The sequence below is a fragment of the Fomitiporia mediterranea genome (genome assembly GCF_000271605.1).
Source record: "Fomitiporia mediterranea MF3/22 unplaced genomic scaffold FOMMEscaffold_4, whole genome shotgun sequence".
Lineage (NCBI taxonomy): Eukaryota > Fungi > Basidiomycota > Agaricomycetes > Hymenochaetales > Hymenochaetaceae > Fomitiporia > Fomitiporia mediterranea.
Window position 1 is genome coordinate 2,314,802 of NW_006760389.1, and position 13,150 is coordinate 2,327,951.

Sequence of the window (13,150 nt, forward strand, 5' to 3'; positions counted from 1 at the left end):
ATGTTGAGGACAGTAATGACATGGGTGTAAGTAGTTAAGGGTGATACGAAGTCAGGAGTGGGCGAAAGTCGAATGAGTTTAAGATCTTTGATTTATATCAATCGTTTGGACCATTTCTCACAAGGTCATTACTTCGCCGCGTCTGAGATATTTATTACAATCCATGTTATATCAAGTATCAAACTTCGAGAGAACATGTACACGAGTGGACATAAAGGTCAATACATCTATTGAATGCAAAAAAGCAAACACAGAATATACACATATACAAAAAGCTAGAAGCAGTACATGCATATATAGAGAAACCTTATTAACAATAATAACTAAGCTCTGAGGAAAACGACAAATTCTGTGCCTTATACACTACTTGATCACAAGTCATGCTAGCTCATATATCAAACTTCTGGGGAACATGCGTACAGGTAAACAGAAAGATTGGTGTGGCTACTGAATATAGAAATCTATTGCACGAAAAAGGATATTGAAGTAGTCCGTGCATGCCCAGATATCTCCAAAGCAAAGCTACATGCGGACTTGGAGTTGGTGTGACTACAGAGTAACCCAAAGAATATACCAACACAATCAAACTTCGTTTAAAATAGTATGTCTCGTGCTGATTCTACGAAACACCTCAGAGTTGACATGACTCCGAAAGACGAAACTCCTTCCCTCTGGTTTATTCTCCTCAGCAGTTTGCTTCAAATGTACGAGCATCCGGTGTCCAAAAATCGCAAATATATGTGCTCCTCCTAGAACGTAGAATACAGTAAGTACTGACTCGCGGACTATCCCCTTGTGCTCTGTCAACGTGGCAAATATGTTTGTGATGCTGCAAGCTAGAACGCTATGTAGCGGTTCGGATCATTAATTCAGCCATCTATGTGCAAAGAGATAGAACACACAAAGTGATATAGATATTTTGGTCCGTTATAATAGTATTCACAAGTTGAATTCCTCGGAAACCCAAAGTCTTTCGAAGATACATGGCCTTGTAGGATGCTAAACCTACTGCTATTGTCTGATATATGAGAACAATTCCCCTTTGATACAGAGGAGAATCAACGACTGCATACATTATAATTGTAAGTTGTTATGTTTAGTGCGTACCAATACAGGTATTTCTGAACTACTGGAGCAGTAGCTTGTATGCCACATTGGCTGATGTTTCCTGGAAGAGCAAAAGCGCTCACTTCCGGAAGCATTAGATAGGTCAAAACCAGGGCGATGAAAACAGGGTAATAACATACCTTTTTCTACAATGAGCCCATCAATTACAACTCCGAGTGTGACTGTACCGTCAATAACTAGCATGGCAAAGAGTAGTCGTGTTGTTGTTCTGCTTTTCCTATCTGCATACGATATACATTACTCAAATGTTTGACAGCGTAAATTAGTAGACCTCACCCAGTGAAAAGAGTGCGCGGACACGAAGATATAATATATCTATGGGTTTTGTCGTTGATTGATTTAGTCAGTGAGGTCTTTTGGCAGGACATGGATTGTTACATACAATCCATGCAGATTAGTATAATCCAATCTGGAACATGTTTAGCAGGTAGGACAGATATAAACAGATGACCAACAGATACTTACCTAGAAGGTTTATCCCCCACTGAGAGAAGATACCTTAGTTTCAGTTAGTAATGCAACACTTTATCTTTAATAAAGTTATTTCTCCTTACAGCTATGTGAGGAAATATAAGTACACTGGCTTAAGAAAAATGCAAACCACCACTTACACGAATGTATCGACATGAAGTGAAGACTCTGTACTAATATTAGCAGAGTAATGACTTTGAAATAGAGCAATAAATACCCCATATTGACAGACACAATTTAAGAGCAGCGCAGTAACGCAACTGTTTGAGAATGTTTCTTGTTAGTCGATAGGAAACAGCTTGGTTTAACCTTCTTGAATTCTTACCAATACAAAGACTAGGTTGGTCACGCTGAAAGTGTTATCCTACATGTTGACGCATTAGTGGTTGCGAAGAAAAAAAAATATAATCAAGTGCACAACTTACCCAGAAGAAATAAATCTGGCCGTAACATCCAAGTGGGTATTTCAGTATCCGACATCTTATTACAAAACATAGAACAAGAGGATACCTCGTTATCCATTGTGATGACTATTCGAGTTTCCTGTATTGAGTACTACACGTCAAGCCAGACAGCAGAGGCACTCAACTGATATCATAGACAACCAGAGCAAGGATTGCAATTTGACTACATTGTGTAACCCGAATAGCCGGGAGAAATTCGGAAAGGATTTCAATGTCGCTTGGTGTTGCCATTTCATACACTTAACGTAGGATAGGCCTTGACCAGCAAGTACTGAGACAGAGCGACAGCAAAGGATAGACATACTTATACAATGCCGCCCGCCGTAGTGCATCAGCAACAGAGTTGTCAGTGTCCTGCATGTTTCATCTGGGAGTAGTAAACATAAAATGATGGTTGGCATACAGGTTCCGCTTTAGACAGGATAGTACAACGCTGGTACCAAGACGAAATGCCACTATTGGTTTTGACATCAAGGATCGTTCACATAGAACGACCAGTGCCGAAGTTCGAAGCTTTGTAAGTCATGCAACGGCCCAAGTCGAGCTTTGATGACATCCTTGATGATAATGAAGATCGAAACTGAGGTGAGGTGCCCAAGCCTTGTATTTTCTTGAGACATTATATTGGGCATTGTCTTTCTCCCCGACGATTTGTCCTGTCTAGTACAACCCGGGGCATGGATCGGAATCTTCGTAAATCATGCAAAGAGTTTTCAATGCCAGTGCTGAAAATAAGTGACGAAGCTAAATCCAATGCCTCTTTCATCAAAAGGGCATAGAAACCACCCAAGCAGGTAACTGAAAGTAGCACACGAGAGTGCACAGATACGAGAGTGCGAAATTCGGAAGATATTGTAGGAATTAATTTGTGGTTGTGACGTGATTGTAGCCGAGGGATGAGTATGGAACGTACTAGCGTTGAGGCAAAAGCGTGCTTTGTTTTGCACCGTCGACATCAGAAACACGGATCGGCCCGCTCACGTTCTCCTCCCATATATTCAATAATTAATGCAGGTACACAACCAACGTCGCATTCAAAGCCCAGCCTTGCTTTCTGCCACCACCCAGCCCTCTCCGACCTCGTCGTTGCGTGCACGGTCGACAACAGTCAACGCATCGTCAGTGGCTTCTCGGCCGAAGGGCTCCAGCGAGGTGCGTAAGCCCATGCATGTACATGTGTGCATCATCAATACTCTTAGCCCAACAATCAATCACCGAGCTGTTAATTCAGTCCACGCTAACAGAGTGATTTGTATATAGAACCTAAGGATAGCAACAGCTCGCTCGCACCATAATCTGCGTAACATGTCCACCTCAAATGTCCCTTCGCCGACGTCCAGTACGGCCGGGTCCATGTCACGCTCGCGGTCTGGCTCGTCTGCGCGTTATCTCAGCGTGAACACGCAAGCAGCTTCTGATTCTGCACCTGCGCTCCCACAGGTAGCCGGAAATATCGTGCGTACACCCGATAGCGTAGACGGAAGCGTGATGTCAGCAACTCAGCAACTTAGCGCAAGCAGTGGTTCTCCCGCGTCGTCAGTCGCATCGCCTGGTGCTATATCACCAACAACGAACGGACAGCCCAGGGATCGCTCGTTAACGCATAAAAATTCGAGTCGGACTATTGGCGGAGCATCTGTTTTGAGCGTGAGTACGAGTACGAACGGACCACGCAGAACGTCTTCCGCATCAACTCAGCGTCCATTGGGCGCCTCGAAAGATGCTTCGAGAACTCGCGAGCGTGAAAAGAGCGAGAATAAGTCATCAGGGCGCTTACGGAGGGATAATAGAGACGCCGGAGATGACGACGTTGGGATACAACGCATGCCATTGCACGAAGCGGAACCCGCACCACCAACTTTAATGTACTGGAGCAAAGCACCAATATGGGGAACACTACCAACTCATAAAATGCGTAGCCATAGTGCGAGCGTGGTGGACAATACCATGATCTGGATGTTCGGCGGATGCGACGACAAGGAGTTCTGGCGAGATGTGCTTTGCCTTGATGTCGAGACGATGGAATGCACGCGTCCGGAGACGTGCGGGGATATCCCGCCACCTTGCCGTGCACACACTGCAACACTTGTCGACCGGAGATTGTTCGTATTTGGAGGCGGACAGGGAAACATGTACTATAATACGCTTTACATCCTCGACACGGTTTCACGACGATGGACACATGTACCTTTCTCGACCGCTATCTCCTCTACCTCCGCACAACACGCACATACACTGTCGGGTGCTGGTGACTCATCTCCTGCTGCTGCTGCTGCTGCTCCGGAATCCATTGAGGCAGGGATCAATTATAGCGTTGTTGATGAATCGTTACCGAGACCACGTCGAGCGCATACGACGGTTTTGTATAAAAATCGTCTAGTTGTATTTGGTGGTGGGAATGGCGCGATGGCATTGAACGATGTATGGGTGCTTGATGTAGGTGTCCCGCCAGAGCGAATGCGTTGGGCGAAGCAACGTACAACCGGTGCTCGTCCGTCTCCTCGTGGCTATCATACTGCGAACCTTATTGGCAATGTAATGGTTGTCGTTGGTGGAAGTGACGGACGTCAGACTTTCTCGGATGTTTTCTGCTTGAATTTGGGTGAGTAGGGCTTGTGGCTAAATATTTTAAATATTCTCTTTACTGATACAATAATTGTGTAGAAACATGGCATTGGAGCTCCGTACATGCTGACCGATTGTATCGACGTCTCGCACATACGGCGACTCAGATTGGGTCGTACCTGTTCATAATGGGCGGACACGATGGTACACAATATACCAACGAGCTACTTCTGTTCAATCTCGGTATGTCGCATTCCTTATCCACAACCGGTTTTTTTTTAATTATATTTTATTTTCCTTTCCATTTTTAATTTCACTCATACCTCATACTCATGCCCTTTCTTTCCTCGAAATTGTAGTCTCGTTACAATACGAACCCCGCACAACACGCGGCATCCCACCAAGTCCACGCGGATACCACGCTGCAGCGCTTGCAGACGGTCGGCTATGGGTCTTTGGCGGATACGACGGTCGTACAGCACATGACGACGTACATATGCTGGACCTTGCGAGTTCAGCGTACCTCAGTCAGGTCACTGGGTTTCAGATTAACGTTGATTAACCATTCCTTTTTCTTCTCCTTTTTTTACATTTGTTTTTGTCCCTTTTTCTTTTTCTTTTTCTTTTTCTTTTTCTTTTTTATGGAGGTATTTTGTTTCCTTCTTCCCTTCCTTTTTTTTTTCGGGTTCTCTTCCCATCTAACTTCCCCGTCTATTGTGGCTGTAGGCGCTGGAGAGTCTATTATGATTTCGAATGTACAATGATATATTTTTACTCGACTATGTCTTGAAGGCGTGGTCGTTTTACTTTCATGTACAGTATTTATATATTATACGTAATAGACAGTGTTTGAAATCGTAAAATGACTTTTTGTGAATGGATACATAATTTGAGTATTTTGAATGCTTATATGCTACATCAGAATGATCGTTCTAAAAGTACAAGTATGCCTATTTAGGTGACCGTTCGTTCAATTTTTCATCAAGAAGTTGATTCGCCTGGAACAGCACAAACATTCCACATTCTTCCCTTTGAAATCTTCAACCAAACATCTCAGTCAGACCGGGCGTTAACTGCGGCTTGCGCCTGTGCAGCTAGTGATTCAGCCGGAGGCCGGTGTCCAAGTCTACAATATCAAAAGAAGAAACAAAGGGACAAAGATAAGATCAGTAACAGTAACAGATAAAGATACTCCTCGATTGAGACGAGATTGCAGGTAAGGTGAGATGAGTAGGGACGTGGGGATGGTATTACGCACCTCTTGTGCTCCTCGGACATCAGACGACTAGCATCTTCTTGAGACAAGGTGTTGAGGTTGATCCCACCTGGCCCTTGTCCGTTGAGACGATTTTGGCCTTCGGCGTTACGATCGGCGGCGGACTGAGCTTGTGCGGCGAGTGAGCCGGGTGGTGGTTTATGGCCTAGACTGTAAAACAAACGAGAATATTATATATGAGTTGAGATAAGATTTCAAGAAACCTATGTATGAAACACACGGTGACACTTACATTTTTTGTTCTGCACTTTGTAAACGCGCAGCTTCTTCCGTTGTGATAGTATCGAGATCAACAGTCGGTACAGCGCCAACTGTCTCTCCCTTCTCCGTCGCGAGTAAAGCAGCGTCAACACGTGCAGCTTCTTTCAGTGCACTAGTAGGCTGTGTTCCCCTCTTCCTTGCGTGTTCCGGATCGACTTGAGCGTGAAATGTAGCAGCGGATTGAGCCTCTGCCGCAAGTGAGTCAGAGGGAGGTCGGTAACCTAAAGCCTTGTGTTCTTCGGACGTGATGATGTTGGCTTCGGGCTGTGTGATCTCCGAGAGGTTGACGGACGCTGTAGTATGGAGCGTTTGTGTACCGGTCGGATCTGTTGCTGCGATGCGTGCGGCATCTTGAGCTGCGGCGGCGTGCGCTAGGGCTTCTGTTACCGATTGTTCAGTACGCTCGGTGCTGTGTAGAAGAATAGTGGAGGAAGGCAACATTACTGTTAGATATCTTATGAGAGTGATATGATGGCAAATTACTACTAACTTTGCAAGGCGGGCAGCGTCAGACGCTGCTGCGACTGATATTTTGTCGTTAGTAGTTGTCATCGTTGCTCGTGGTAATCGAGGTGGATCGAAAAAAAAATGAAGCTCGCATAATCCTCTAATATTAAGACTATATACGAGCAAGCGCCCCTCGGCATCGTCATCGTTGACGAAAGCGTGCTGGTCTGCTCCGCACGGTGGCGAACGAGGTGAAGAGGCGGATCATTCTTGTAGCGTCGCCGATCAAACTCTGTTATGTAATTCCCATCGATTTCTAACTTACTATCATTGTATCAACATTGTACTTGCCGCGTCCCATCCATCATCACAATGGTTGCTGTAAAAGCTTCACTGTCAACGCCTCGCCTTCTCTGTCGCCGAAATTTGAAGAAGAAACCGAGAAGATATTGATACGTCTCGCTCCATGGCATAGTCTACTACTGGAATGACAGGTCAAGAAACTATCATTTCGAGACTGATCTCGCCAGGTACCCATCACGGGTCATCAACGATTCCGTGTCACTTGTATTACACGCAAGCTCTTTCTCCTTTCCCCGGCTCTGCTGTGTTTTTAATATTGATGAGGTGGTTACGTTCAATGGTCAAAGTGCTAGATCACAACCTTCAGTAGCAAGCACTGGAACCTGTGTGGAGTTTGCTGTGAGTTCACACTAAGTATACCGTTGAAAATACCTTATTGCATCACATTATAATGCATAAATTGAATATTGCATAGCTTTCTGCCTAATCCCAGCTCGGGATAAGGGAATTATGCACAAAAATAGTCTATTGCATATTGCATCAAGATTTGTGAGAAAATTATGCAAAATTCTGAGCATTTTGGGAAATTAGACTGCTTACTGTTGTGATTTTTGTACCCAGAAGCCTCACATATTGTTCTCTGACATACTTCAATACAAAAAGAATGTTTTCAATTGACATTTCATTGCTTACAATGTCTTTGATGCTGCCACAAGACCAAGATAGGGCAGCAAAGATCTCTTCATGATATGTGGGGGAAAGTTATAAATTAGTTATTTGCATTGACTAGCTTTTTCTATTTTTTTGTTTCTACAGATTCTGACTGTATTTCCTTGTATTACAAACCATTTCTTGAGTTTTACAGTGATATACACACTTACTGTACTTGTCATTGTCTTGGTTGTCTTTCTTGATGCTCTAAATGTGTGCTTATTTTCTTGTCATAGTGTATATGTCTTCAAATAAATTGAAAAGCAATATCGAACTTTGGGTTCCTAATTAAGTAATGTTTTCGCATGGTTACCATAATGCATATTGCTCATATTGCATAGGTCTGAGGCCTCTCCCGACGTTATGCAATAAGATATTTTCAACTGTACATACTTTCAATATTGATCTACATAGTGTACAAGGGCTTTTCATTACCTCTTTGTAACCAAATCTTCATCAGTGTTGAGCATGTGTGTCTTGTCCTGTGTAGTATAAGTGCAGTAGTTGGTAACGTCAGTTTCGAAGCCACACTCGGATCATCTGTTATCCTTGATCCAGACTCGATTGCAAAGCAGACAATATAAGTAGGCTATGGCTTCAATTAATTACAGAGACTTCCCCCCAATCTTAGCTAGCTATCACGCAGCTTCCTTTGATACTTGTTATGCAATGTCCTCTATCAATATTGATCAGATTGTTAAAACAATTGCTCAATATCAATTAGGACGGGTCACACAGACAGCAGTAGTTGCAGTTCTGGTTTATGATATTAGTCGAGTATTCGGCAGCATCTGTTCTGGAATCAGCATACTGACGTATCTATGCAGTCATTACGATGGGACAGGAGGTTTAATTTCCCTATTGTGTGCAGGTACATTACTCATACATCATGTCCTCGTGCAATAGATCGAATTTTTCTGGGTATTTCATTGTGTTCCCACATTAGAAACCTGCTAATAAGTGTATTTAATCAAGTCTAGTTCGCTCAGCCCGACCAATTTCACGTTTTTCTTTGTAAGATATTGTCTCGCTTTCGAATAGCGTGCTCTTACTACACTTATAGATCCGCTATTCCTCAATTCTTGGGGCCATAATAGGCCAACTCAGTTAGTAAATATTCAACAATGGCTGTATTAGACTGATTGACCTTTGTGCTATGGTCCTATATTTTACTAGGCTGGTCAACCAAGGCCACTGAACTTATGTAGGTCATCTGTTGAGAGGGGTTATGTGAGAGGCTTAGAGGGATCACACAAAGAGGGGGGATAGTGGACTCAGCTTGCTCTACTTAGCATCATTGTCTGTTGATTCAGTAGGTATATATAATATGTAGCTATGTCTCGGGTACGTCCGTTGCTTATATGCATCATTCCATATATGTTAACACTCCCCTTCAAACATATATTAGTTTAATAATATGTTTGTTTTGTGACTATTCGTTTATTTGATTTGTAGTTATTTTTATTTTTATTTTTAGGGGTAGTTATAGTGCTGCTACCACTCCCCTTCAAACATTTATAAGTTGGCCAGACCTATAAGATGTTTGATTTGCAGATTGTTCCAACATTTTTATTAGTATTGTATCTGCATTGTACATTGTGTCTGTATTATATTTGCTCGTGTATTGCATATAATAATATCATTTGTATAATATAAATGCATTGTTTGTATTGTATATTTTGGTCCACTATGTGTTAACTTTGTACTTTGTTAGATATTTATTAAGTTTTTGTTCACTGTTGTGTTATTAGTTCTGTACTTTGTTCATTGTTATATTATTAAGTCATTGTTTGTTGTCATGTAGACTGTTCAACATGATTGAAATTGTTCAGAGTTAATCTGAAGTTTGTGCATAGTTTACCATTCAATGACAGTATTGTTTTCACAATAAATTGTTCGAAATCGTTATTAATATCATATGTGCTTCAGAGACCTGCAGAATCTCATGAGTGCTGTGTAAGATTGTAAATCGTGTGTTTTATTTATTAAGTTTGTTTGAGTATTACTAGTAATTTCTTTTTACTTTGCTGTGAAACTAATGAATCATGCTAGTAAAATGTATATCCAGTGTTGCAATGATATCCTTCTTTAATCATTGCTGTCCACGTTCGTTTACGTTTGTATATGTGTTAAGCATTCAGGAATAGCTGATTTATGTCTTTGGATTGAAGCTTTGCATTGATTGTATATCAGTAATATTAATAATACTATTTGTTTTTACCAGATTGCTTCATTCTGAGATCAATAAGGTTTTATGCTAACATATATTTGTTGCATAGATATTATATCTGGCTGTAGACAGCTTGCTATGTGTCTAGGTGCATCATATATGTATTATATCATGAATGTATTGTCTGTATCACTTTGTGTTATTGTTTATATTTATATATTAATGTTGTGTTCTGTAATGAATTGTTTCTGATGCATCCTGAGTAACTATACAATCTGTTGCATTATTTCTTCAATAGCTAACATAATTATCCATTGTAAATTGTTAGTAATGTACGTTTGTATTATTTGTTATTAACAGTGTTATTGTAAATTGTTGTGATCATGATGTTATGAATATTTATTAGTATTATGGCTATTGTTCTTTACTTTTTCTTTTGCAAAGAATGATGTATTGTAACACAATCTGCATATAATTGATATATTGGATTATGTTTACTATAATCGTCTCTTAGCATACTTTAGTTAATCTAGTGGTATGTGTAATTGTAGTATTTGTTCAATGTTTTATTTGTTAATTGATTTGCTAGGTAAAGTGTTTTATATATCAGTTTTATTTATTTTATTTGAATCATTGTATAGATATACTTATTAGTATCTATCCAATGTATTTCATAATGTTATAATGCTGTTCACACTTGTATTAATTGTACAGTGAGGGCAAATTAATTGTTTGTACAAGAATCAATTTAATAGTTTTATTTGATTATATGTATGTGCTCCATACTTGTTTATATAGTTATTATCTTTGTATTGTTCGATTGCAATATAATTCGTATTATTGTATAGATATATTATTTATTGTTTTATGTACATTCCAAAGTATTATTTTCATTATTCATCACTTTTATCCATGAACTATAGTCTGGATTGATGAATTATTTTGTTATATGATGTGATATTTGTTTGTATTTTATTTATTTTTGTATTAAACATTGTTAAGTTAATCAGATTATTATATTAATATTATTTGCCAAGTATGAGCATTTGTTTCATAGTGGAATTATTATTTATTTAATGTTGAAGTTCAATTACACATTGTATTGACTTCCATTATTTGTTCTGATCAATGTTATTTTGCATCACATTGAATGATTTACCTTTGTGATCTGTTATATCTGTCTGTAACTTCTATCACTTATTGTTTTTTAGGATCAGTAATAAGATCAACATTTCTGCATCATGAATATTCATTTGTTCATCTGCAGTTTTGCATTGTGAACGTTCACACATTTGCTGCAAAGAACACTTTGGGAATATGTGCCATTTCTAGGCTTTATTATTATTAATTTATTAATTATCCGTTTGAATAACTTTTATAAGCATTGAAAATGTTATGTAATGTATAACTTTTATATTCTTTAATAAAGTATTTTGTGTTTGACAGATTCATCAGATTCATTGTGGATTTCACTTAGTGACATAGTCAATATGTCTGTATTAAGAATTCAATGTTTATCATTAGTGTGTATATTATTCAATTACTCCCCTTTAATTCGAGAAGGTTATTCTTTGAGTAATTGACAAGTAGTGTAAGTACATAAGTACATTGTTGATTTCCTTTCATGTATTTGTAATCCAACAAGTAGTGTTAGTACTTTGTTATTTTACTTTTGTACGTTTGTCAGTATGTGTTATAATATAATAGTATGTTTTAAGTTAACTCATAATGTTTGACATACATTATTTTGTTTAAACATTACACTGTAACGTTGTGCTGTTTGTTTTATAAATTTTAATGTGATGTTTGTAATATGTCTGTAATATTTCAGACATGCTAAGAAATCTCTCTGTGTGTTTGTAGTTACAACATTGGTTGCACATCTATTCATATCTCTGATAAGATGTAATAGATATGCTTACGTCTGCTTTTCATTATATATAATACTGTCTGAGATAATGTGTTAAATGTTTTATTAATTTATTTAATCTTATTATATTATGATTGTTTTTGTTTGTAATCATTATAATAAGTGTGTCTGTCATAGTTTTTCTGTTGTTTGTTGTACTAGCTATATTGGCATAGTACTTCACTTGTATATAAGCTTTGTAGCTTCAATATAAGTTTATTTATACTTTGTTAAAGTATATCTATGTTCTGTGTGATTAAATATGTTCTGTTACATTGTTGTAGTAATGGTAGAGGTATTATTCTACTGTTTGCCATTATTATACATTGTTATTATATGTTTACACTATCATAGGTGTAAAGTATTGTTATTTGTTTATTGACTATAATTGTGTACTTGTTCCTGTACCATAGTTACTGTAATGTACTTTGTAACTTTATTATTATTATTATTATTAATTTGTCTGTAGATAGTTGTACACTTTCATAAGCTGTATTAGTGCATAGATATCAGATGTCTTAGATATTGGATGTATATCTGCTAACTTGTTTTATCTCATATCCAACATGTCTGACATATCCAAGACATGTACCCAAGACATGTCTTACATTAATTGTTTGGCTGTGATATCATCATATATGTTATTATTTGATTTATGTTATAACATATGCATGTTTGTTGACAGTGTCTATCATTTGTACTATTATAATATTAATAGCAGATGAGTAGTGTTTGCTTTCTCAATCCTTCTAACGTTTGTCTGTAGTATGATCAGTTATTTATAATAACATGATCTCTGTAATATTATAGAATATTTTAGTAATTAAATGTTGTAGTAAGTGATACTCATTGTAGTTTCAGCATTGCCTGCATAGATTATGTTATTACTGGGCCAATGATCATAATCACTAAGATGACAATCATATAATGTCTGGGTTGTATGTAGTATGGTAGATTGTGCATTTGCAGCATATTGATTCGTGTTTGGGATACTCAGACAGGTGAGTCGAGTTCTGTGTTGTAGTATGCTACGTGTGTGCATGTGATGTGTAGAACTGCATGGAGCATAGGCATAGTAGAGTGTAGATAAAGTGTAGGCAGGGAGTGCAAGGCTCATAACCTGTTGAGAGGGGTTATGTGAGAGGCTTAGAGGGATCACACAAAGAGGGGGGATAGTGGACTCGGCTTGCTCTACTTAGCATCATTGTCTGTTGATTCAGTAGGTATATATAATATGTAGCTATGTCTCAGGTACGTCCGTTGCTTATATGCGTCATTCCATATATGTTAACATCATCAATGCATGCACCTTAATCAAAATTTACTAAATTTGAGTTATAAAGATGTGCACATGCCTCGAGTTGTATTAGTTTTCTCAACAACTAATGTGTGTGAACAGGCTTACTATATGCCTTGGGGAAACTCCATCTTGGGTAGGTGCATGT

The 13,150-nt window shown here is 38.9% G+C and overlaps 3 protein-coding genes across 3 annotated transcripts; 1 reads left to right on the forward strand and 2 right to left on the reverse strand.

The window, feature by feature from the left end:
• Positions 1-685: 685 nt before the first annotated feature.
• On the reverse strand, positions 686-2,121 carry FOMMEDRAFT_27258 (uncharacterized protein; the record flags this gene model as incomplete). Its single annotated transcript, XM_007264710.1, has 11 exons — positions 686-749; positions 779-844; positions 903-1,040; positions 1,108-1,189; positions 1,248-1,349; positions 1,511-1,537; positions 1,594-1,626; positions 1,740-1,767; positions 1,925-1,963; positions 2,025-2,039; positions 2,110-2,121. 11 exons carry the CDS (start codon positions 2,119-2,121, stop codon positions 686-688), a joined length of 606 nt encoding a protein of 201 aa, XP_007264772.1.
• Positions 2,122-3,887: 1,766 nt separating this feature from the next.
• Positions 3,888-5,190, forward strand: FOMMEDRAFT_132793 (galactose oxidase; the record flags this gene model as incomplete). Its single annotated transcript, XM_007264711.1, has 3 exons — positions 3,888-4,665; positions 4,728-4,871; positions 4,988-5,190. 3 exons carry the CDS (start codon positions 3,888-3,890, stop codon positions 5,188-5,190), a joined length of 1,125 nt encoding a protein of 374 aa, XP_007264773.1.
• Positions 5,191-5,681: 491 nt separating this feature from the next.
• FOMMEDRAFT_145661 (uncharacterized protein) lies at positions 5,682-6,726 on the reverse strand (the record flags this gene model as incomplete). Its single annotated transcript, XM_007264712.1, has 4 exons — positions 6,656-6,726; positions 6,137-6,574; positions 5,887-6,054; positions 5,682-5,754 (listed from the first exon to the last, which is right to left on the reverse strand). The coding sequence occupies exons 1-4, from the start codon at positions 6,715-6,717 to the stop codon at positions 5,682-5,684; spliced, it is 741 nt and encodes a 246-aa protein (XP_007264774.1). The 5' UTR covers positions 6,718-6,726.
• Positions 6,727-13,150: the final 6,424 nt, after the last annotated feature.